We start from the raw sequence: 23,960 nt of genomic DNA on the forward strand, positions 1-23,960 counted from the left end.
AAGGTGCCTCCGGGTGGGTTCTAGCTGCCAGCCTCTTTTAAGTCACACAACACATGTGCATCTGTCCTTGCTGGGGGACACAAGTGCTCACTGGGCTCTTCTCTGCTTCTCCACATGCCACTCTCACTTCTCAACATGCAGACCTGAGTGCTGACGCCAGCCCTGGGACAGCCCACCTGCCCAGCCCTCCAGAACGCACTTTGCCCTGAGAACAGACAACCCTTGACTCTGGGGTGAAAACGGCCCCTGCCAGGATCCTAGGCTCCAGGCCCCCTGACTCGAGGTTGCACAGGTCCCTTTGCCCTCAGCCACCGCCCAGGGCTGACAGGCTTTCAGACAGGCCTAAGACAGGTGCAACCCCATCCTCGGGACCCCAAGACTCTGCCACTGTCACAGGAACACCCAGGACCTGGAGAGGCCTAGTTCTTGGCAGCAACACACTTGTCAGACCCCTAACATGGAGCAAGCAACTGGCTCCTCTGGGCAGAAGGGTGGCGTGAGGGGTGGGGCACATCCAGCTCTGCTCCCCAGGAAGCCCTGTAAGGCCTGCAGGGCGTCCAGCGGCCACAGGGAGGGAGCGGGCTCAGTGTCTGAGGTACAAAGGCTGGCTGGCGGGGCCCCTACACAGGCAGCATTGGGGGTTGGAGCAGGTGGCAGGGCTGCACGGGGGAGGGGGTGATCAGGAGGCCCTGAGGGTCACCGCTGTGGGACAGTCAGGTGGACACCACACACCTTGCAGGTTTGAAAGATTTAATGACAAGTCCTTGTCAGCTGACGGCGTGGCTGACCCATCCCCCAGCGAGTGGGGCTGGACTGTGCACCCGCCCTACCTACACCCCTGAAGGTCCAGCAAAGGCAGGGTACCCCAACATCTTGAGGGATATAGGCCCCCATGATCAGCAACCTGCCTAGTCCTGGGCCTGAGGAACGCACGGCCAGGTGAGGCAGCTCTTCCTGCCCTGGACGAGCAGCATGGGCCCAAAGATGGCCACAAGGGTCAAGCCGGGTGGCGGGGCCTGAGCCCCCCTTCTCCTGCTCCCCAAGGCCGAGGGACAGGGGTCCCAACAGCAGCTCCTGCCACACCCGAAGTGCTCTCCTGGCACCGCAGGGCATGTCTGTGGTCCACGGCCATGCTCCTGCCTCGCAGGCCTCTCTATGCCAGCATGCCTCCTTCCCTGGGCGCTGGGGGCACACTCGGTGGGAAGCAGGGACCCTCCCCAGCCCTGCCTGGTGCCCGGGGGCCTGCCCAGTGTGGAGCCCACGGTGCACCTTCTCCACATGGCAGCAGCAGCGCTAGAGACCCGTCAGGTCCACGATGGCTTTGATGAAGATGGCGTCGTCACGCACGTATGAGTTCTTGGCCTCCATTTTGGAGACGGGGCAGAAGAGGGGGCAGCCGCTGGCGATGTTCATGTCGCTGATGGGCCGCTGGAAGGAGGATGAGGTCACATCGGGCCGAAAGGCATCAATCACGTGTTCCCGGTTGTTCTGGTCGAGCAGCATGAGCGTCACCTGGGAGAGGGGGCTGTGAGCCACTCCCAGCGGCCTGCTCCCCCACCCCCCAAAACCTCTAAGAAACTAGAACCCGCATCCATTGCTGGTGGGAATGGGAAATGGTGCAGCTGCTGCGGAGAACTGTGTGGCGGTTCCTCAAAAAATGAATCATAACCATACGACACAGCAACTCTGCTCCCAGAGCTGAAGGCCGGGAGGCGCAGAGAAACCTGGGCGCCAAGGCTCCCTGAAGCCCTCCCTGAAGCCCTGCGCACCAGAGCCTAAAGGCAGACACAACCCAAGTGCCCATCAACAGCTGATGTAATAAAAAATGGTGGCACCTATGTGCGATGGAGTATTACCCAGCCAGAGAGAGAAATGAAATTCTGATACCGTGCCACAACGCGGCTGAACCTTGAAAATGTTACGCTGAGTGAGACAAGGCAGACACAGAAAGTAGACGCTGCAACAATCCGCAACAGGTAACTAGTAGAGACCAGAGTCTAGGAGTGGTTACCCGGGGCAGGACAGAGGGGCACTGGGAGCCGTTGTTCAGGAAGCAGTGAGGGTCTCCGTGGTGGGAAATGCCATCCCGACTACGGCTGATGGTTGTACAAGATCAGCGTAACTGATACCACTAAAGTGTACACCGAAGAGCACTGCGCTGACAACCGCTCTGTCAGACACAAAAAGCTGTGTTATGTATAGAACGCTGTTACGTATAAGTCGCTGCTGCGTATGATGCTGTTTAGTGTAACGCTGTTATGTATAAAATGCCGTTAAATATAAAGTTCTGTCTCACATGTATGTTCACGACTATTAAAAACAAAACCCTGGTTCTGGGCTCTGCACCCCGACCCTGGGGGAGGGCGTGGCATACCCCTCCCTTCACAGCGCGTTCCCAAGCAGGCTCTTTAATTGCTGGCCTCAGTGGACCACAGACCCAGTGGCCTGTGCAGTGACCGGCACTGAGGGTAGGACACAGCGCACATCACAGGACAACTGCACACCTGGACTCCTTTGGAGAACCCTGTCCAGCAAAGCGAAGGTCTAGGAACTGCACCATTTCCCGTGGGGCCCCACACGGCCCCATCCCTGCTGGGGCAGCCCCTGGGGACCAGGACAGAGCAGAGGCCCACCTTCTGGTTGAAGGGCCACCGCAGCAGGGCATCGTTGGGGCCTCGCATCACCACAAAGAAGAGAGACAGGTGGGTGCCACGCCCGGTGCCATCCCCATTCAGGTAGATACGCAGACACATCTTGTAGCCGTACCTGCTGGTGTAGAAGGCTGCAAAGTGCAGGGCGCAGTGAGCGCCAGCAGGGGCAGGGTGCACAGAGGGCGTGGCCATAGGCGAGCTGTAGGTGGGGCGGGGCATGCTGTGAGGGGTGAGGTCTGGTGAGGGGGCGGGGCACACAGGCCGGGCTTGCAGTGGGCCTGGGCACCGGCCTTGGGAGGCCCAGCAGGAAAGGCCGTGGGCACCAAATCCCACAGAGGAAGGGCTCCAAGCTGGGAGTCTAGAAGCACCTGGAGAGAAGATGGCAGGGGCGCGGCCAGCCACAGCTTCCTGGCGCTTCCGGGCAAAGTCAGTGATCTTCCAGATGAAGACCCCATCGTAGGTGGCCGCCTCCATCTCCTGGATCTTCTGCTCCAAGTCGGCCATGGCCAGGTCCTTCAGCCCGATGCTGCGCTCCAGCTGCTGCACCTGCCAGGGCGGGGGGGAGCCCGCTGGAGGGACGCCATGCTGCTGAGGACCCAGGGCAGAGGCCCAGGGCTCCTGGAGAGAACCCACTATGACCCCACCTGCCTGTTTCCTGAGGACAGAGTTTCCATGGTGCCATGGCAGCCCTGGGCTCTGTCCCCCTCCGTCCCCCGCACTGAAAATTCATGGTGCTGTTGCGGAAGAATCAGACAAGCGACAAGCATCAGGCCCATTCTGACAGTGTAACCCTGCCGCCTCCAGGCCTCTGAGCCCTGGAGTCCACTTTATCAGCTCATGAGAACTAAGAGAAGGATGCTTCATCCAGAATTAAAGGTGCCAGAACATGGAGCAGAACAGACGGGACTGGAGTCTGAAGGTCTCGACCACAAGAAGCCCAAGGTCAGAGACACAGGACCTGCCTGCACACGTGCATGTGGGCTGACCTTGCTGCTGAGGGCCTCAATCTTCTCCTGGTCAAGCCGGTGCTGCCGGCCACAGGCCTCTGCCGTCATAGCCACCCGCTCCACCTCCCGGTTCAGGACGCAGACGATGTTCTCAAACGTGGCCGTCTTCCTCTCCAGGGTGTCGCACCTCTCCAGGAGCCTGGCCGGCTCAGTGAGCCCTGGCACCCTGGCCTCCCAGCCCCCATCTCCAGAGAGGTGCTTTGCCTCCAGGATGCGGCCCAGCAGCAGGCCCAGGTGCTCCTGAAGACGTTGTGCCTCGTGTTCCTGCTGCTGCTCCCTCTCCACCTGCGGAGGCCACACAGGGACCCAGGGGACAGGCACTCACTCACTGTAGGCCCAGCCCAGGCCCAGGGACCCTGACCCAGGCACCTGACTGCTGCAGGCCCAACCCAGGCACAGGGACCCGGGGACAGACATCTGCTTGCTACTGACCCGACCCAGGCACAGCCATGGGGGACAGGTACTTGCTCTCCACCAGCTCAACCCAGACTACGGGACTAGGGCACAGGCATTAGCCCACTGCCAGCACAACGCAGGCACGGCCATGAGGGACAGGCTCTGGCCCACTGCTGACGTGACCCAGGTCACAGGGACCAGAGTGTGGGGAAAAGGTGCAGAAACCAAGGTGCTGGCCTGGCAGGGTGGAGGTGTCCACAATGCATGGGGGGGCATCAACAGTGGACACCCACAGATGGGGGTTTTCAGCATAAGGACCACGAGACCCCAAGGGCAGGGACCGGAGCAAGTGGGGCCACTCCAACCCTGCAGGAGGGGCGGGAGAGGGCTCTGTGGAAGGGCTAAGAGGGCGGCTGGGCAGGCCACATCCTGGATGGGGTGGAGGAGGGGCTGCTGCCTTGAAAGCCCAAGCTCTTAACACAGAGAAACCTTGCCTGCCCCGCTGACGTGCAGGTCTCACCATGTCAGGGCAGCCGAGGGCCTGGAACCGACAGGGCGCTCTGCACTTGCCACAGGTCCTGACATGGTCCTGGAACTGGAGACAGTGACGGCTCAGACCACGTGCCCCGTTACCACGGCCCCAACTCAGCACTACCCCAGGCTGAGCCATCAAGACAGAGGCAGGCGCACCATTGCCCAGTGCCGGCCTCACCTCACACTGAAGAACACAATGTGCACACATGTGCACGTGTACTCACCACACGCACACACACATTCACCCCGGCTCTGTTCACACCCCCGGAGGGCACAGACCAAGAAGTGTCTCGGGATGCCTGCAGAGACCCTACCCCATGTTTACAGGGAGCTGAGTACCACACAGAAAGCAGCCATGTGTCACCTCACTGTCTACGAATTGCGGCAGAGAAAGCCCCAGGGCCTTGCAATCTGAGGCCTGGACTGGAAACCAAGGCTTAACTGAGAAGGACCAGCTTTTCCAGGGTCGACACCCGAACATGGACTCAAATGATGATGGCATGTGAAAATCAGACCAGTGAGGCAAGCAGAAAACCTGAAAAGGGCCAGCACACCCGTCTGGTGTGTGGTATAGGCGGCACCTCACGTTGGTGGGGACAGGCACGTGGGAAAATAGCAGCAGACCTGTTCACTGCCCGCATCCCAGCAGGCCAAACTCAAATGTGGAAACACCAGAGAAAGGAGGTCTCCCCACATTAGTGGGGGGACAGTCCCATCGGAACCAAACCCAGAAGCAGTGATGGGAAAAACTCACTCGGGAGCCCAAAGAAAAACAGGCAGAGTGAAAGCCCCACAGCAGAGTGAGCGGGCAAAGAGCAGCAGCTCACACCAGGAAGGGTCAACCCCTCATGTGGAGGGTTCCAGAAACAGGACAGGAAGCTGCCAGTCCCACTGGGAGTGCGCCACACACAGGTGCTGTGGGCTCAGGCCGCTCAGTGTGTGAAACACAAGCCCCCAGGACAACTCTCCTGTCCCACAGCAACCACGTGAATGGTCACCATTGCCCTGTTGGCGGGCTGGCTCTCTCAAGACGTCACTGCGGGTGCCCGTTCCAGGGGTCACAGCCCAGGGCACGGGTGTCTGTACAGGCACTCTTGGCTCTTTTTCCTACTAATTCTCAATGCCCTTCCCTGACACCTTCACCTGGAGCAGCCTTCTCCACAGCACAAGACGCGTGTTCCTCAGCCAGAGCTCCGAGTAACTCGGCACAGACCCTCCCTGCTGAGGCCTGGACACCCACCGCTCGTTCCAACAGACGGACAGCCACCGCTCGTTCCAACAGACGGACAGCCACCGCTCGTTCCAACAGACGGACAGCCACCGCTCGTTCCAACAGACGGACAGCCACCGCTCGTTCCAACAGACGGACAGCCACCGCTCGTTCCAACAGACGGACAGCCACCGCTCGTTCCAACAGACGGACAGCCACCGCTCGTTCCAACAGACGGACAGCCACCGCTCGTTCCAACAGACGGACAGCCACCGCTCGTTCCAACAGACGGACAGCCACCGCTCGTTCCAACAGACGGACAGCCACCGCTCGTTCCAACAGACGGACAGCCACCGCTCGTTCCAACAGACGGACAGCCACCGCTCGTTCCAACAGACGGACACCCACCGCTCGTTCCAACAGACGGACACCCACCGCTCGTTCCAACAGACGGACACCCACCGCTCGTTCCAACAGACGGACACCCACCGCTCGTTCCAACAGACGGACACCCACCGCTCGTTCCAACAGACGGACACCCACCGCTCGTTCCAACAGACGGACACCCACCGCTCGTTCCAACAGACGGACACCCACCGCTCGTTCCAACAGACGGACACCCACCGCTCGTTCCAACAGACGGACACCCACCGCTCGTTCCAACAGACGGACACCCACCGCTCGTTCCAACAGACGGACACCCACCGCTCGTTCCAACAGACGGACACCCACCGCTCGTTCCAACAGACGGACACCCACCGCTCGTTCCAACAGACGGACACCCACCGCTCGTTCCAACAGACGGACACCCACCGCTCGTTCCAACAGACGGACACCCACCGCTCGTTCCAACAGACGGACACCCACCGCTCGTTCCAACAGACGGACAGCCACCGCTCGTTCTAACAGACGGACAGCCATGGCTCCACCCCGCCGCCCACCAGGGGGAAGCTGCCAAATCAGTACCAGGATTTCTCACACGATGCTGCTGGAGCGTAGTGGTAACTTTAATGCTCAATTTCAAGTAATTAAGAAATTAACTTGCCCAAACAAAGGTACCAACGTATGTTGCCGTCAAGTCAACCCCACTAACAGTGACATCAGTCTCAGAGTAGAACTGTCATCCACAGCGTTTTCGATGGCTTATTTTTCAGAAGCAGATCACCAGGCCTCTCCTCCAAGGCACCTCTGGGTGGACTCAAACCTCCGACCTTTCAATTAGCAGCTGAGCAGTTAGCCACTTGCACCACCCAGGGATCTGTCCAACGTACGCTGGAACAGTTTTAGAAAGGGCTCCCAACTCAGCTGCTTGGCTGTTGGCCCACTCAGGAGAGATGGCTGGGGACATGAGTGATGTGCCTGCGCCCGAGACACGGCCCCCCGCATGGAGACCCTCATCACAGAGCCCCACAGAGGTCACAGAGCCCCACAGAGGTCACAGAGCCACAGGGTGTAACCCAGCCACACCTCACGACACTAACTCTACTACTGTTCACCTCCGTCCGTGCAGTGCTAGGATCAAGTGACTTACCTTCTCTCGTGGTATCTTCTTCTTGCCGCAGCCTTCACAGGTCAGGGGGAGCTTGGGGCAGACCTCACAGTGTGCCTGAAAAAGAGTGTCAGGAGGTGTGGGGTTGGGTGGTGGCGGACCCTGGGGGAGGCTCAGAGCATGCCGGCCTCTGCCAGGAGCCTCCTCTGTCACCCTGACGGTGCCACAGCAGCATGGGGGCCACAAAGCCCCGACCTGTTCTGAAATGAGCCCGTTGCCATCCGTACCCCTCACCAGAACAGCCTATGTGTCAGTGGGGACATGGACAGCTGCTGCTCATTGGAAGCCCGGAGGAAGGGGCACATCACAACAGCAGGGAATGCAGCCAGCAAAGCCTAGCCATGGGCTGCCCCAAAGGACAAAGGGCACCATTTCTTCAACAAAGGCAGCAAAAAGGGTGCCAGCAGGACCATGAAAGATAAAGTGACACAAAGGCACCTGAACCAGCATGTCTGGGTACATCCAGGTCCCAACTCGGCGAGCCCACAGGCAGGGACGAACCGCCACAGACAGTGGGGACTGCACAAGGTAGGCTGACCACCAGGGACAACCAGGGATGCTTCGCTGTGACAGAGCACCAGCCTGCAGACGGCGCCCCTGCCTTCTGGAAGTGCTCTCTCAAGACCTCAGACAAGGAGAACTGAGTGCTTCAAGGACAGGATGGGGGCTACGAGTCCATGGGGTAAGGCCTGAGCGAAGCGAGGGCACCCCCCCGACGCTGCCCCAGAAGCAGCCAGGTCTCGCTCACCTGCAGGTCGGCCCAGCAGCAGGGGGCCTTGCAATGTGGGCAGCTGAGGCTGCGCTCCGGGCACTCAAGCTCAGCATGCCGCTGCTTCTCACCCAGGCGCACGGTGGCCTTGCAGGCCGGGCACTCAGTCGGCATGAATAGGCAGTGCCCCTCGTGGCTGCTCTGAGGCAGTAAGGGAGCAGAGTGTCACTGGGGCAACTAGGGCACTGAGCCCCTGTGGGCTGCATCCCCCAGTTCCCATGCCTGCTGGCCTCAAGGTGGGGCCCCACCCAAACCCCAGCAGTGACCCCTCCCTCATGTTCTAAAGGATCCCCACCCCCTGGCTGTCTCCTTTCGAGTGTTGCTCCTTCGACAGTGGGTGCCTCATCCACTCCAGAAAGGAGCATCCACAGGCCTGGACCTGAGACCCCGTGCCAACCCTCAGCGGTGTCACAAGGCACCCTTTCCGAACAACGCTCATCTCTGCACAGACAGACGCCACTGCACGAGGCTGGACAGGCAGCCCACGACCCCTGGGGGAGGAGGAGCAAACAGAAGTGGCCTGCAGCTCTCTGGAGCCCTCTGCCTCCCCCAGGAAACCTGCTGGATTGACCCATGACACCCAGAATGCAGCCCCTGCCGCCACACAGAAAGAGCCGGCTGCAGTGGGCAGGGGGCAGGAGGTGAAAAAGCTGGACTTGGAGCACCAAGAGCCACGGAGACGCGTGGACAACAGTGAAGAGGGGTGAGAGGCGTGGCCACAGGCCACCAGGGGCCTCACTCATGGCCTCCTGGGGAAGGCGCCCTCTGCACTCTAACCTCATGTGCCAGCAGACACAGCAGGCCAAGGGGCCTCCCACCACCAGCAGACACAGTATGCAGAAGTGGCCAGGAGCGGTGGTGCTCACAGCCAACCTGGACACCGGGGTGGGTACAAGCCTGGCCTGGAGACCTGTGGGAGCGCCTGATGCCACCGCCTACCACCCAGGCTGGGTGTAAGGCAGAACGAGTGCCCTGGCCGGGAAATGGCGAGCCGAGGGCTGCTGGAGCCCCTCCCAAAATCCCATGCTACCCCCTGGCTGGGCCTGCCACTTCCAGCGACAACCCTGCAAAGGCCCTGGCAGGGCACACAGGCCCCCTCCCCCTGCCGCGGCCAGCTCACCCCTCCTTTCTGCCCTCACCACCCCTGTGACTGAAGGGCCTAGGGACTGCAGCCAGTGTCCCAAGCCCCCGACCCTGTTACTGTCCCCTGCCCTACCCCCCTGCCCAGGGCATGTCCCTGAAGCAGGGCCTTCAAAGGGGCCAGCTTCCCTGACCCCACAGTCCCCGGATGACCCTGCTCCATCAGCCTCGCCTGCCTGGTGAGCCTCCACCTCCGACTGGGCAGGGCACACCCTGGGCCCTCAGGGACAAGGCCACCCTGAGCCAAAGCATACATTGTCAAGTGCACAAATACACAAAACAAGGCAGCTAGAACCGTGATGAAATGCTCCCAGTGACAAGATGTGACGTCTTATGTTTGCTCTCAAATAATCCAGAAAGTAAGGAATACGGGGGAAGGGGGGGCAGGAGAATGTGTGTGAAACCAGTCCAGCAGAGAGTAGTAACTGCTAGGATGGGATGGGTGCACGGGGCTGCACATCCTGCTTTGTGACTCTGCTCAAGGGTGTGACGTCTAAGATTTCAAAAGCAAAGACGTTCTACAAGCTCTACACTCTCCATTCCCAGGGGAAGCCAGAGTTGTCACCCTGCGGCAGGCGCTGTCCATGCCGCTAAAGATGGGGCACTTGCCCGCACCGGCCCTCCACCTCCCTGCAGGTGGCACTGTAGGGAGAAAGCCAGGCCTGGTCAGGCCTCCTCCTGTCTGCAACTCACAAGATCCAATCCAGACAGGTTACATGACTGGACAACACTCAGACCCTGGACATGGAGATCAGTACACGCTGGCCTTATGTGACTGGGACAACGCTTAGAACCCCAGACGCCCAGAGACAGGACACGCTGGCCTTACATGACTGGACAACACTCAGACCCCTGGATGCCCAGAGACCAGCACATGGTAGACTCACATAATCGGACAACGCTCAGACCCCCGGACGCCCAGAGACCAGCACACGGTGGACTCACATGATCAGACAACGCTCAGACCCCCGGACGCCCAAAGACCAGCACACGGTGGGCTCACATCATCGGACAACGCTCAGACCCCCGGACGCCCAGAGACCAGCACGCACTGGCAGAAATCAGAGTCTACCCAATTGGAACTATATTCAGCATTCTGCACAGAGAGGCTTTATCGCTAAACTTCCCCAGGACGAGAGGTGGGACCAGAGACCTGACTGTTCCCTGACTCTCCACATAAGGTGTTCTCAGCACCACTTGGCACTGACTGTACCCTCTTCCGGCACCTTACCCGGAAGCCTTCCCGACCCACGTGCCACGTTCCCGGCGGCCTGTTGCCCTGCAGTGACACCATGAGGAAGGCTGTTGTCCACTTGCTACAAGCACTCGGGACACAGTAAGCACTTGGGATTGAGCTGGAGTTTAAAACCCTTAGATTCTTAGAACACACCAGGCATCGCGCCCAAGAGAAGAACATATCCCGGGCGGGACTCGACTCTCTTCCCACACATCCAAACAACCCAAACCTCCAAGGAGAGAACCCTTTTTCCCAGGTCTTGGCACCAACACTGAGCGGCCTGGATAGAATACAGGCGCTGCTGCGCTGTGTCAGTGCCGAGGATGGGTCTCAGCTGCACAAGAGGGCCTGAGTCCCGCCCTGGGACATGGAGCCAGGAGAGGCTGTGCCATGAATTCAAAGCTGGCCGCCACCCACACGACCAGCCAGCCTCCCAGGCTCAGGGACTTTCCGAAGCTCGCAGGGGCCCAGCCAGGGACTTTCCATTCTGTGTGCTTGCAGGTGGCATGGTGCCCACAGCCCCACACTGGCTGCAGTCCCTGGCCCAAGGCCGGAGGACACTCACTGGTCACAACCACCAACCACAGCTGGGCTCACAGGCCTAGGGGTCAGGAGCCCCCAGAGAGACCGCAAACCAGGGGACGCGTGACTCCACCTCCCCAAGTGGGCAGCCCTGTGCTGCCCACCAGGTCAGCCCCTGGCCCCAGGAGGGACCCCAACCCTACATCCAGCCAGCCCTACGGACAGGCCCTCCACCTCTAGGACCCCACATTCATCCCCCAGCTCCCCGTCTAGCAAAAAGCAACACAGAGCCAGAGACCGCAAGTTAGAATCAGCCAGGAGGCAAGAGTGCAGCGAGCTCGTGGGTGGGGTCGGACTGACCATGGTCGGCGGACCTAAGCCCACCTAGAGTCCTGCAAGGGCAGCTCCAAGACCCCCCCAGCTCTGCCCTGACCCCTGTGCAGTCCTGGGGCTGGGAGCTCCTAGATGCAGGCAGAGTCCAGCTCCAAGCAAACACCTCACGACCCCCCACCATCATACCTGGGCGCAACGCTGCCAGGGCCTTCCCCACTCGCAACCTGGCCTCTGCCCTATTCTGAAAGGGCACCAAATGAGGAGGGAGGGTACGGTGAGTCCCCGACCTTCAGGGCCATTGCTCTTGGCACTGCCAGCCTCCATGTTGAAGTGTGCCTGCTGGACACCTAACAGGTGATGTGGCAATCACATACCATCCCTGAGGTGCCATGTCGGGACCGCAAGCCACCCCTGAGGCAGTAGGACAAACCCCTGCAAGGCTGCAAGCTGGCCACAGCCCCACCAGTCACCGCAGGCTTTCCTATGGTCACGTGACAGCGCCGACGGCAGCCCCAATTCCTGCATCGACAAACCCGAAGGAGAGAGGCCTTGCGTGCGGCTGTGCAGCACCGTGTCTGGGCAGGGGCTGGTCCCAAGCGGTGGCCAGACGGTGATGCTCAGGCACTCTGCTCTTAGAACCTCCCTCTAAAAGCTGGACGCTGAACAGAGAGGGCAGGTACCTCAGGCCACACGGCCCGTTGCTGGTGGGAGATCTGAGACCTGAGCCGGGGTGCTGTGTGACGTACATGGCAGCTGGACACGCTGAGAGCAGTTACCGCGCTTCTCAGACAGACCGATCACACCCATAAATCATAGCAGCTGTAAGGCACAGGCTCGGGCGTAACCGCTCGGAAGAGTGACCTTTGATGGCCTGGGCTGCAGCACTCGCTCACCTGGGCCCTGACCTCCCCCCGTGTCCCCTCTACAGGCGTCCCCCCTCTCCAACATTACCTCATACTCCTTGACTGTCCCCGTCCAGGTACACCCGCTGTGAGGACAGACGGCCGGCAGGCCCTCCACCTCCCTGCGGGCGGCATTGTCTGGGAAAGCCTGGGGAGAGAACCAGGCCTGGTCAGGCCTCCTCCCATCCACTCCTCACAAGACCAGGAGTAGCGTCGCCCAAGTCATCCGGGCCAAGCCCATGCTGAGCCACGTCTGGGCCACTTAGGAGTAAGACTTTCAGGAGCTGACTCTCGACATGGACCTTTCCAAACTCAAAGCACTGTGCGCATCCGCTCTGGGACACTTTCCAGCTTCTCAAGTGTCACCCACCCTCCCTGCCGCTAAAGGGAATCCCAAGGCATTTTCTCGTCCCAGTCGGCATTTCTGGATTAGAGCTGTTGCACTTACCGAGCCGCTGTCTAAGATGGAAACACCTTCTTCGTAGATGCCCTCCTGTACGCAGGCGGCACAGTTCTGTGGCCCAGAACTGAGGGGAGGAGGAAGAGCCCGCCGTGAGACCCACCAAAGAGTGAGAGAGCACCGTCTTCCTCGCCCAGAAACTCAACCTTCTGCAGCTCCCTCACACGCCTTCATCTTTCCTTTGGATCAGTGACAAGCGTCTGCTAACTGCTCAACCTCTAGAGGATCTAAAACCGGTGAATCCTAACTAGAGCCCTTGAAACGTCAGCGCTGTGCTGGGCTGAGTGTCCAAGGTCATGCCTCCACGCGTGCACATGGGCGCTGGACCTCTCTCGCGCGTGCACTCACTCCCCACAGGCAGGCTGCCCCTTGCTGACCTGCAGGCCAGTCCTCACCAGACAGCAACCCTCAAGGGACACGACACACGTGTCATAGTGCTACCAATGCAGCATAACTCAGAAATGTCTAGCGCCACTCTCAAGACATGGCAAAAAGCAGGTGAAGATAAACCTACCAGCACACTTCACCTAACCCCACAAGCCCAGGCATTGCCATGTCAGCACGTACCCAGTGCCGACACTCTCCTTTTGTATGAGCCTCACCTCAGGATGCTGGCCAGGCAGTAGGAGCAGTAGCGGTGGCCACACTGGGCCTGCACAGGGCGGCGCAGCACGTTCCCGCAGGCTGAGCACAGGTACTTGTCCTCCAGCTTTGCACCCAGCAGCGTCCTGGAGAAGCCAGGCTGCAGCAGGTCCAGGGAGCCTGGGGGGGTCACGCTCGCGGCTGCCATGGGGGCCGCCGCTTGGCGTGCCTGGAGTCTGCAGAGAAGAGCGACAGGTCACGGGGGCTTGTGACATGCATTCCTGACAGAGCTGCCACCAAGGATGAATACAGAAAGACAAAGCAGGCCAATCTCCCACCAGAAGCTTGAAAACTGAGGCTCAGCGAGGGCCCGGTCCCACCACACAGCCCCCAGTGCCAGCAAGTGCCTTGTCCACATCTGCCAGCCCCCCCACCCCCAAGACAGCCAGGACCGCCCAGCGTGGGTCTGCTGGTGGGCGGGAGGAGGTCCTCCTGTACCTTTCACCCCTCAGGTCTGCAGCCTGGCTGCTGGACAGTCACAGCTACCTGGGCCTGCCAAGCTCTTGCAGCAGAGCCTGCCCTCACCCTCACTCCCACGTCGCCTGCACACTGTCCAGCACAGGGGCCTCACTTGAGCAGAGGGACACCCCCAAGGTCCCCCGGGCCCATGACACCAGGGTACATGGGGCTGACACACCTGCTCGCAGAGGATACCCGCCCTGCTGAGTGTCACTGGGGCCCGGCTCTGCCTTTCAGTCCTCAGAGATGGGAGGCTGCCATGAAACACACCTCAACACCAGAGAGGGCCAGAGTCCCACCTGCTGGCCACCTGGGGTATCCCGAGAGCTTCAGCCAGGATCTCTGGCTTTTCTGCAGACCACCAGGAGCACGGTGGCTCAACGCACCACACCGCTGTCACCAGCTTCCTACTGGCTCGGCATGGGCGCTGGCCCTGGCCTGCCAGTCCCAGCCTACATGCTTCTCTCTAACCACTCCCTCCCCCTTCTGATCACTGCCCAGCAGCACAAAGGGGTGGGGGGCAGATGCCCTTCCCTCCCGGTCTTTAGACTGTGGCCTTGTGCCGCCTCCAGCTATGTCCCTTGCTGCTGAATGTGCTCACTGTGGCGCCCCTGACCAGAAACCGAGCTCCAGAGGATGCCGGAGCAGTGCAGCCCACCTTAGTCTCAGAAAAGCCAGGCTCCTCTCAGCAGGAGAGAGAGAAAGGAGGACAGCCAGCCACCAGTCTTCAAACCGTGGCCTCAAGCCTCTTTTCATTGCCTACGTTTTCCGGAAGAGAGAAGGTGAAACTGGTGAAGCTTGCAGATGAAGGGTCTCCAAACCTCTGGCTGAAGCGGGGCTCTGCGGAGAGAGCATTACCTCTGAGCAAGGGCATGAGGACGGGGCCCCGCTCAGGACGTTGTCATCCTTGTTAATGGCCATCCAGTCGGCTCCAATTCATGGTGACCTTATGTACAACCTAACGAGATGCTGCCCAGTCCTGCGCAATCTTTACAATCTTGGGTATGTTGGAGTCCACTGTTGAAAACACTGTATCAGTCGACCTCGTGGAGGATTTCCCTCATTTTTGCTGACCCTCTACTATACCAAACAGGATGTCCTTTTCTAGCGATTGGTCTTTCCTGATGACATGTCCAAAGTAAAGGAATCAAAATCACACCATCGTTTCCAAGGAGCATCCTGGTTGTGTTTCTTCTAAGGCTGATTTGTTGATTCTTCTCATACCCCATGGTACACCGAACATTCTTCACCAACACCACAGTTCGAACGTTAACAATTCTTCTGTCTTCCTTTTTCGCTGTCCAGCTTTTGCACACGTATGAGACACCTTAAAAGACCATGTCTTAGTCAAAAGGACATATTTGCTTTTTAATACGTTAAAGAGGTCTTTTGCAGATACGCCCAGTGCATCGTCTGACTTCTTGACTGCTGCTTCCGTGGGTGCTAACCGTGGGTCAAGCGGCACTGATGGTATCAGTGAAAAGTAAGACTCTAGGAAGCGACGGAGCACCAACTGAGATGATTCCACAAATGGATGCAGGCTGGAAGTGCTCACTCATCCATGTCAAAAAATCTGAAAGAAGAGCTACCTGGCCAACTGACTGGAAGAGATCCATATTCATGCCCGTTTCAAAGAAAGGCAATCAAGCCGAACGCAGAAACTATTAAACGTTATCGTTAACATTACGTGCTAGCAAAATTCTGCTGGAGACAAATAAAAAATGACCGTAGCCACTTATCAACAGGCAACTGCCAGAAGTTCAAGCTGGATTCAGGACAGGATGTGGAATGCTGATGTTGGAGGGGTCTTGGCAGAAAACAGAGAATAGTGGAAATATTTACCTGTGTTTTCCCGACTTGGGACACAGGGGAGCGATCTCACAAAAGCCCACATAGAACAAGAATAAGCCAGGACCTGACGGCAGCAGCCGCGGGGCCAGGCCTCCTCAGCTGTCCAGTGGTCTCGGCCAAGGTGAGTGGGATTCTCCGCTATCTCAGGTCAGGGCTCCTGAGCACAGGGCCTCCCGCCCCCAGCCACTCTCTCACTGCCACACACCAGCCACTGTTCTCACCAGACCTTGGGAGCCCAAAATGAGGTGTGGTCTGCAGCCAGGTCTGACCTCCCCGGCCCTGGGGTACTCAGCACCTGCCGAAAGTACCTGGGGAGCAGAGCGCCCGATCTGCCAAATGGGCTGTGGAGTCTCCCAGCTTGCTGGTGCCATGTGCAGGGAAAGTGAGCTTTTCTGGTGAAGTGCTCCTGGGTAAGAAAGCAATGGTGGGAGGGGAGTTTCCAGGAGGAGACAGACTCCTCACTAGGGGAGCCCTGGGCAGGGCAAGGAGATCTCCCGAGTGTGTGTGGGAGACATTACCACCTGGAGGGAGCCCCAGGTGGAAGGGACAGGCCCCAGGCATGCAGAGGGCAGCCTTGGCAGGAACCGCCCTCCGCGCCAAGGGTGTCTTTTCTCCAGAGTAAATCCTCGGGGACCTGCATCTTATTTAATTAAGGAAGGTGACCACTCAGAATTATCAGAAAGTTCCAGTGACAAATGTTTTCTCCGCTAACACAGCTGATGTTGGGTGCTGAGTGCTTTACCAACACTTTTCCCATGCTTCCTACGAGGCCTTGGGCTGGACAGGATGATGGCGCATGACCCCGAATGCAAAAGTGGGCTGACTGGTGGGGAAGCGTTATGGATTGAATTGTGTCCCCAAAATACATGTGCTAGGAATCCTAACCACTATGCCCCGTATATATATACACGGCATTTGAGAATGGGTTGTCTTCATTATGGTAATGAAGCAAGATTAGTGTAGGTTGTATCTTGAGTCCATCTCTCTTGAGGTTTAAAAGAGATTAAACAAGCAATCTAAAGAAGCAGAGATGAGAGAAAAGAGATGCCAAGCCACATGAAGATTGCCCAGGGCAGAAGCTCAGGGAGACAGGACCTTCCTCCAGAGCCAACAGAGAGAGAAAGCCTTCCCCTAGGGCCGGTGCCCTGAACTAGGACTTCTAGCCTGCTAAAAACCACGAGACAGTCAATTAAATTTGTTAGAGCCATTGACTTGTGGTGTTTGTTATAGTAGCACTAGACGATAGACCACTAAGACAGGACACAAATGCTTTCTCCAAGGACAAGTTGTCACCACAGTGTTCTCAACCCAGTGTTCTAGACACAAACTGCAGCTTTGAGAAAACGTATTTACTCCTTCAGGGACCCGAGAGGACCAGGTTTGGGCTTATTTCTCCACTAACTCTAAATATCAGTGGTCCCTCCATCTAAAGCCCTGCCGCCCCAGCCACTGTGGGGCAGAGGCAGGCACTCCTAGTCACCCTACTCCTCGCACAGATGTTCCCTGGCTCCTGCTGTGGGCTAGCTCAGTGCTCGGGAGCCTGTGACATGAACCCCAATGGCGCCTTTCCTCTTGTGGGGGCATATGGCGCAATGATGGCAACGGAGGGCACCTAACCCAGCCCGGGAGCGTGTTTGGGGGGCTGCATGCAGGAAATGACCTAGCACAGCCTGAAGGTGAGCAGCAGTGTCCCAGCAAAGAGACAGTGAGTGCAAGGCCCCAAATTGGCGCACACCGGGCTGAATCCTGAGGGCCTCAGGCTGCAGAGGGGAGGGACTGCGCCAGGGCATCTGTCTGTGGTCACCCACGGAACTGCCTTCTCACCTTCCAAGGTCTCTGAAAGGGTGGGAAGGGCCTGGGCACTGTTGTGCAAACCTGTCACAAGACTGTTGCTAAGAAGAAAGCAATTTCTAGGTCTTTCTTTTGGTTCAAAATCCTAGCAACAGCGAATTTTAGAGTATGTAAATTAAACCTCAATAAAGCTGTTTAAAAAAAAAAAAAGTAAGCGACAGTTTCACATTGGTAGGGGCCTCCTCCTGAAACCAGTAACTGTTAGTCTCTAAACGGCATTGCCCAGCAGGTGACCACATGCCCCCAGTCAGGCAGGGTCAGGGGCCCACCAGCGCACCTCTCCCTCTGAGGGCTGCCGGCTGCCATCTCTTAAGCCAGAACAAGGCACTTGCCCACACCTAACACAGCTGTCCCAGGCGTCAGAGGACCTGCTTCCCTGTCAAACACTGACACTTCTGGCTAACCAGTCACTTTCAGGGGAACAGCCCCGCTCTGTGCAGAGCAGCCTGCCCCAGCCCGGCACACTGGCCCTGTAGTCCTGGAGCTCCAGCCCCACCAGCCGCCTCTGCTCTGGTTCCCCCCGCCTGGAAGGCCCCGGGGCGCTGCCTCTGGGCTGCGAACAACCTCGGTGCCATCACCGTGCCGGCCAGGCGTCCGTCGTCTGCATGACCACCGGGCTGAAGCCCATACCCCGAGCCGGGACCAGACGGGCGGCCCCATGAGTAACGGGCGGGGGGCCCCAGGTGCACATGTGTGCACTCACCTGGCCTAGACCGCTCCTGGGAAGCGGCCGGGACAGGGCTGGGAGCGGGGCCCGGGGGGCAGGCCCGGGGATCAGGCCCGGGGGTCGGGGCTGGAAGGTGCAGGAAGGGACCGCGGCGCCCATGGGTGGGTGAGCAGAGGGGCGCGGCCTGCCGGAGTGGCCGGGAAGGCGACCCCGCGGTTCTAAGGCCCTGGAAGCGGGAAGGCGGCGCTACAGAGAAGCTGCGAGCCGACAGGTGTGCGGGGCAGGTGTGCGCCGACAGGTGTGCGGGGCAGGTGTGCGCCGACAGGTGAGCCCGCCGGCGCGGGCCAGGGGCAGACGCTCACGGCACGCCGGGGCGGGATCCCGAGGAGGGGCGCCCCGCCGCCCGGAGCATGCGGCCGCGGCGTTCGCGAACTTTCCTGCGCCGCCGCCGCGCTCCGAGTTTCAGTTTCCGGCTCCCCGCTCCCGAGAAATCCCCTCAGGCCGCGGGCGCAGGGCGGCGACCCGCCCGCCCGCGCTCCCGCCCCCCCGGCCCCCGCCCGGTCTCGCCCCCGCGCCCCCGCGCCCCCGCGCCCCCGCGCCCCCGCGCCCCGCGCCCCCGCGCCCCGCGGCCCCCGGCGCCCCCGAGGCCGACTCACCCCTACCGTCGCCCCGCGCCCGGAACTGAGCGCCCGCCCGGCTGCCGCCGCCGCCACCGCCCGCCTCCGAACGCCTGACAGACAGCCGTCACGGCCTACCGTGAGCGCGCAGAGAGCCGCAGCGGGTGCCGATTGGTCGGGCCCGCCCCCGCCGCCTTCCCGCCCCCGAGTTCGCCTGACAGACAGCCGTCACGGCCTACCGTGAGCGCGCAGGGAGCCGCAGCGGGTGCCGATTGGTCGGGCCCGCCCCCGCCGCCTTCCCGCCCCCGAGTTCGCCTGACAGACAGCCGTCACGGCCTACCGTGAGCGCGCAGGGAGCCGCAGCGGGTGCCGATTGGTCGGGCCCGCCCCCGCCGCCTTCCCGCCCCCGAGTTCGCCTGACAGACAGCCGTCACGGCCTACCGAGGGCGAGCAAGGTGCCGCAGTGGGCGTTGACTGGTCAGCGCTGCCGTGACGTGCTCGTTTGAGCCGTCCGCCCGGGCTTTTCCAAGCCAAGCTCCCCAAAGCGTGGGGGCGGGCGTGTCCCTTCGTCGGGCCCTCCCGCTGCGCGCGTGACACCGGGGACCCGGCCCCGCAGCCAGCTCCCTCGCGGCGCCCTGCCTGCCGACCCGGTCCTCTCGGTCCTCGGGCAGGAGGCGGTGCAGGCCGGGACGCGGGGGGCGCGGGAGGCGCACGAGGGCGCGGGGTTCGCTGCCCGGTACCGCCCGCCCGGTACCGCCTGCCCGGTCCACTGGCCGGCACGGGCGGCCTTCCCGGGGCTCGGCGCGCGGGTCACGTGCCTGAGGAAAAAAGCCTGACAAGGGCCCCCGCCCTGAGAGTGCCGTCGCCGTCAGGTGCCGGCGGGGCGGTTCCGACCCACTGCGACCCCGCGTACAACCGGGACAGTGCCCAGCCCGGAGCCACCCTCACGATCGCCGGGCTGGAGCCCGTGGCCGCAGCCCCTGTCGGCCCGTCTTGCTGAGGGTCTTCCCCTTCCTCGCTGACCCTCTTCGTTACCGAGCGTGATGTCCTCCTGCGGGGACTCGTCCGTCCTGACGGCTGGTCCAGAGCACTCGGGACAAGCCTCCCGGTCCTCGCTCCCCGGGAGCACTCGGGCTGTATTTCTTCCAAGACAGACTTGTTCATCCTCTGGCAGTCCTTGGTGTATCAGCATTCTTTGCCAGCGCCATGATTCAAAGGTGTCAACTCTTCTTCCTTCTTCATTGCCCAGCTTTCACGTGCATATGAGGCGACTGAAAATACTACGGCTTGGGTCAGGCTCACCTTAGTCCTCAAAATGATATCTTTGCTTTTCAACATTTTAAAAAGGTCTTTTGCTGCAGACTTGCCCAATGCAATGCATCTTTTGATTTCTTGACTGCTGCTTCCATGGGCGTTGATTGTGGATCCAAGCAAAATGAAATCCTTGACAACTTCAATGTTTTCTCTGTTTATGTTGCTTATTGGTCCAGTTGTGAATTATGTACTTTAAGGTGGTTAAATGGTGAGTTTTGTGTTACGTGAATTTTAGCATAATTTTCAAAACAAACGTTCAACCTATGGCCTGTCGACACGTGGAAATGTAGGACACACACACGGAAATATCTAGAAAGGAGGCCACGGTCCTGGCCAGAAAAAGGGGGCCAGGCTGAGGGGGCTTCGTGTGTGGATGCTATCAGCTCTACGGAGCAATATGGCAGGAAGAGGCCTCTGCGTCCGTACCTGCTGAAAAATGAGAGCGGATTATCGGTAACTGGACATAGGCGACAGCCCAGGCCTTGGCAGAACTTCGGGCAGATACCGCCTGGTTAATACCAGCCTTCGTGACAGGGGAACTCCTCCCCGTTTTGCAGAAGAGGAGACAGGTTCAGGAACACAAATGGTACACTGGGAACCTGCACTGCAGGGCGAGCAGCCAAAACCGTGGGAACTGTTCCTGGATGGGGGCTGGTGGCGCAACAGTTAAGCGCTCATCTGCTAATTGAAAGGTTGTCGGTTCAAACCCACCCATTGGCTCTGCAGGAGAAAAGACCTGGCGACCTGCTTCCGTAAAGAGTACAGCCTAGGGAACCCTATGGGGCAGTTGTACTCCGTCACGTGGCCACTGTGAGCTGGAAGCGACTCGACGGCCTCCAACAACATTTGTGGATAGAATAAGCCGGAAGACAGGGCAGACATCTGAAATTATGTAACCTCGTTCAAAGAGTCTGTGTGTGGAAGTGCTAACAGCACGCTGTGTAAGTCATTACTTGGAGCTGGAATTCCCCTACCAACACCACATTCCTGGGATCCAACAGCGGGGTCTTCTGGCCTCTGACAGACCCAGGCGTCCCATTCACTCCATCATCGTGTCACCTGAGGCCAAGTGCACCACGTGGGGACTTCCCAAGTCCTACCTGCAGGGTCAGTGTGTTTCACTCAAGCCCAGGAATGAGAGAGCTCTCAGGAGTGAGGGGGCTTCTCTTCCTGGCGGCAGCATCTGAAGTGACCCGTTAACCCACTGGCAGCCTGGTGGGAGTCCCCTTGTGACCAGGAGAAACGGGAGGTGGACCTGCAGCCAGCCTTCCCCCTGCCTTCCCAGGGAAATGTCCCAAAGTCGGCCAGCCCGGCTGTGACAGCAAACGCCCAGGATTTGTGACAATTTAAAATGTTTGGACTCTGGGCTACCTCAGCCCCACCCCACGTCCAGAAATGACTTCTAGGGCAAAGGTCATAGCTGCCTGGAAAGATGAGTCACCTGTAGGGCCCACAGGAACTGTCGATGCCAGTTCCAAGTCCTTGCCAGTGCTTCCATCAGCATGAAAATGGCTCTCTGACTTTCCCATCCACACACACGCGCATGCACACACACACACTCACTTTTTCTTACTGGATCCTCACGACAGGCCTGGGGGTGAGAGTTGAGAATGCAGGAGGAGAGCAGCTCGCCAGCTGCCCACTCTGAGACCCTCCTTTCCATGGCTCACCCCAAAGACCCCAAGTTGTCCCTAGTAACTGGGGTCCATGGCCTGGTGTCTGACCCCTGGTGGGGGACTGGCTCACCACAATGAAGGTGTGGCTGGGTGGGGTCCAGGAGTATTTCCCAGGGTGCAAACAGGGGCCGTGTACGTGGGGGAGGTGATGTCTGGGGGTTTTGGATCTTTCTGGAGGGGGTCACTTGAAGGAGCAGACAGATCTCAGCCTCTCTGGAATCTCCAGGTGCTGGGGGCTGAGGAAGCATGAGTGACAGAGCCGGGTTATGGGGGGCTGGAAACCCTTCAAATACCCTGCAAGGACAGCTGGCTTTAGACCCTGGCCTCAGGCCGGTGGAAACATTCCCACCTTTCTCTTGCCTTCTCCCAGATGGGTCAGGAACAACCTTAGGGGGGCTAGGATGACCTTGGGGGGACAAGGATGACCTCAGGGGGTCAGGGACGGCCTCAAGAGTCAGGGGCGGTGGGTACCAGATTGGAGGTAGGGGTGGAGAAAAGAAAGGAGGGGAAGAGAGCTGGCAGCAGTCGCCAGCCAGGAGGAGAGACACCGCACACAGAATGAAGGTGGGCACTCAGTGGGCAGTGGAGGGGCCGTTGAGTCCGCTGGCCATGGGTGACTGGAAGTCTTTCGGCTGCCAGAGATTTCATCCAGGGACAGAGGAAGAACCAGCCACACCAAAGGGATCCTCCCAGACTGAAATGAGGCTGCCTCCTGCCTGTACCTGCCCACCCCGCCCATGCAATGTCCGTGTGTTCTGACACCCCTTTGGTGTGTCTGGGGCAGGGGACTCCCCACAAGGGGCTGCTTCATCTGTGCCTGTGGGTCAGCTGCCCAGCAAAGCCCCCAGCCCCAACAGTGAGCCAGCTGGTGTCTCAGCTGTGGCATCCCAGGGCTCCGACTGCTGCTCACACGTCTGTCTGTCCTCCAAGCCCTGTCCTACCTGCCCCAAGCACACCCTCTCTAAGGACCAGCATCCACCTCTGGCCTCTCAGCACCCCACACCCCAATACACACACACACATAAAAAAAAAATAGTCGCGTACTATTCACGGGGATCAGAGGCACAAGAGCTCCACAGGAGGGGTCTCCCTGCGCATTGAGACAGCCCATCACCGCTGGTCCCCCTCACCCCACCTGTCCCCTGGGGTGGCTAGGACATTACTTGTTAATTTAAAGGGTCCAATATAGCAAGAAGGCTTAGACGCGGCAGCAGCCAGGGAAGCACGTGACAGACTCACAAACCACCCACTTCCCCAGCGCCGGCCAGACCTGCAGGGCCTTTGGGAACTGTGGGCGGTGGGTGCTGGGGCTGGGCTCCCCATCCTGGTCCAGCTCCCCAGCCCCACCATCCCTCCTGGGAGACCAGGCGCCTGGCTGATCTCATCATCATTCCCCACCCGCCCCCACGACGTCACCTCAAGAGGGCGCCCCACCCCCCCCAACCGGGAAGGATGACTCACCCTGGTGAGTGGGCCGGGGATTCCCAGGCCTCCTTCCTGCCAAAAAGAAAACAAAACTGGTTCTGCCAAGCAGGCCGGCAGGGAGGCACCCCGGGGACGCCCCTAAGCTGACCCAAAGCAAGACCAAGGAAGCCCGCAGCCCCCAACCCGGTGGTCAGTCGGCAGGGACAGCAGGACACCCAGGTGCCTCGGCCCTGGCCCCAGGGTGCCCGACACCATGGAGCCAACACCCCTGAGAGAAGGCTCCTTGCTTGTGTCCATTGTCTGTGCCTGGCCCCTGCAGATACTACTGAATCCTGGGGCACCTCCGCTCCAAAGGTTCAGATGGTCCCTTGCAGGCCTCACCCCACCTGTCTCCTGCGGTGGCCAGGACGTCACCTCTTGTTCTATGCTCATATGACCTGGGGACACCAGAAGCCGGCCTGGACCCTAGATGGGGCCACCCTCGAGTGCAGGCAACTGTGGCGGGACCCACCTCCCAGCAGTCACAATGCCAGCTGCCCACCAAGGCGGGCACTGGCCGGCTCTCCCCTTTTTCTGTAAGACTTTGAAGGTCAGCCCTCTGCTGCTGCTTCTGAAGGCAGCTGGTTTTGATCTCGCTCAGCAGGCACCTGACAGCATTTCCAGAAAGGCAGCAGCTAGCTCGGGGCCAGAAACCCCCAGCCGGGAGGGACTTTTCCAGAGAGGGAGGTGGCAGGCCACGGCCAGGCCA

The 23,960-nt window shown here is 59.8% G+C and overlaps 1 protein-coding gene across 4 annotated transcripts; it reads right to left on the reverse strand.

Annotated features, from left to right (window-relative positions):
• Positions 1 to 583: 583 nt before the first annotated feature.
• On the reverse strand, positions 584 to 23,075 carry TRAF2 (TNF receptor associated factor 2). Of its 4 annotated transcripts, none has more exons than XM_049896628.1 (11): positions 23,058 to 23,075; positions 13,313 to 13,528; positions 12,699 to 12,777; positions 12,300 to 12,398; positions 8,096 to 8,257; positions 7,330 to 7,404; positions 4,575 to 4,649; positions 3,638 to 3,943; positions 3,020 to 3,197; positions 2,634 to 2,782; positions 584 to 1,512 (listed from the first exon to the last, which is right to left on the reverse strand). In XM_049896628.1, the coding sequence occupies exons 2-11, from the start codon at positions 13,498 to 13,500 to the stop codon at positions 1,294 to 1,296; spliced, it is 1,530 nt and encodes a 509-aa protein (XP_049752585.1). In that variant the 5' UTR covers positions 13,501 to 13,528; positions 23,058 to 23,075; the 3' UTR covers positions 584 to 1,293. The 4 variants fall into 4 exon arrangements, with proteins under 4 accessions (XP_049752585.1, XP_049752586.1, XP_049752587.1 ...); XM_049896629.1 differs by lacking the exon at positions 23,058 to 23,075 and adding an exon at positions 18,837 to 18,907; XM_049896630.1 differs by lacking the exon at positions 23,058 to 23,075 and adding an exon at positions 15,971 to 18,678.
• Positions 23,076 to 23,960: the final 885 nt, after the last annotated feature.

The sequence above is a fragment of the Elephas maximus genome, chromosome 9 (genome assembly GCF_024166365.1).
Source record: "Elephas maximus indicus isolate mEleMax1 chromosome 9, mEleMax1 primary haplotype, whole genome shotgun sequence".
Classification (NCBI taxonomy): domain Eukaryota; kingdom Metazoa; phylum Chordata; class Mammalia; order Proboscidea; family Elephantidae; genus Elephas; species Elephas maximus.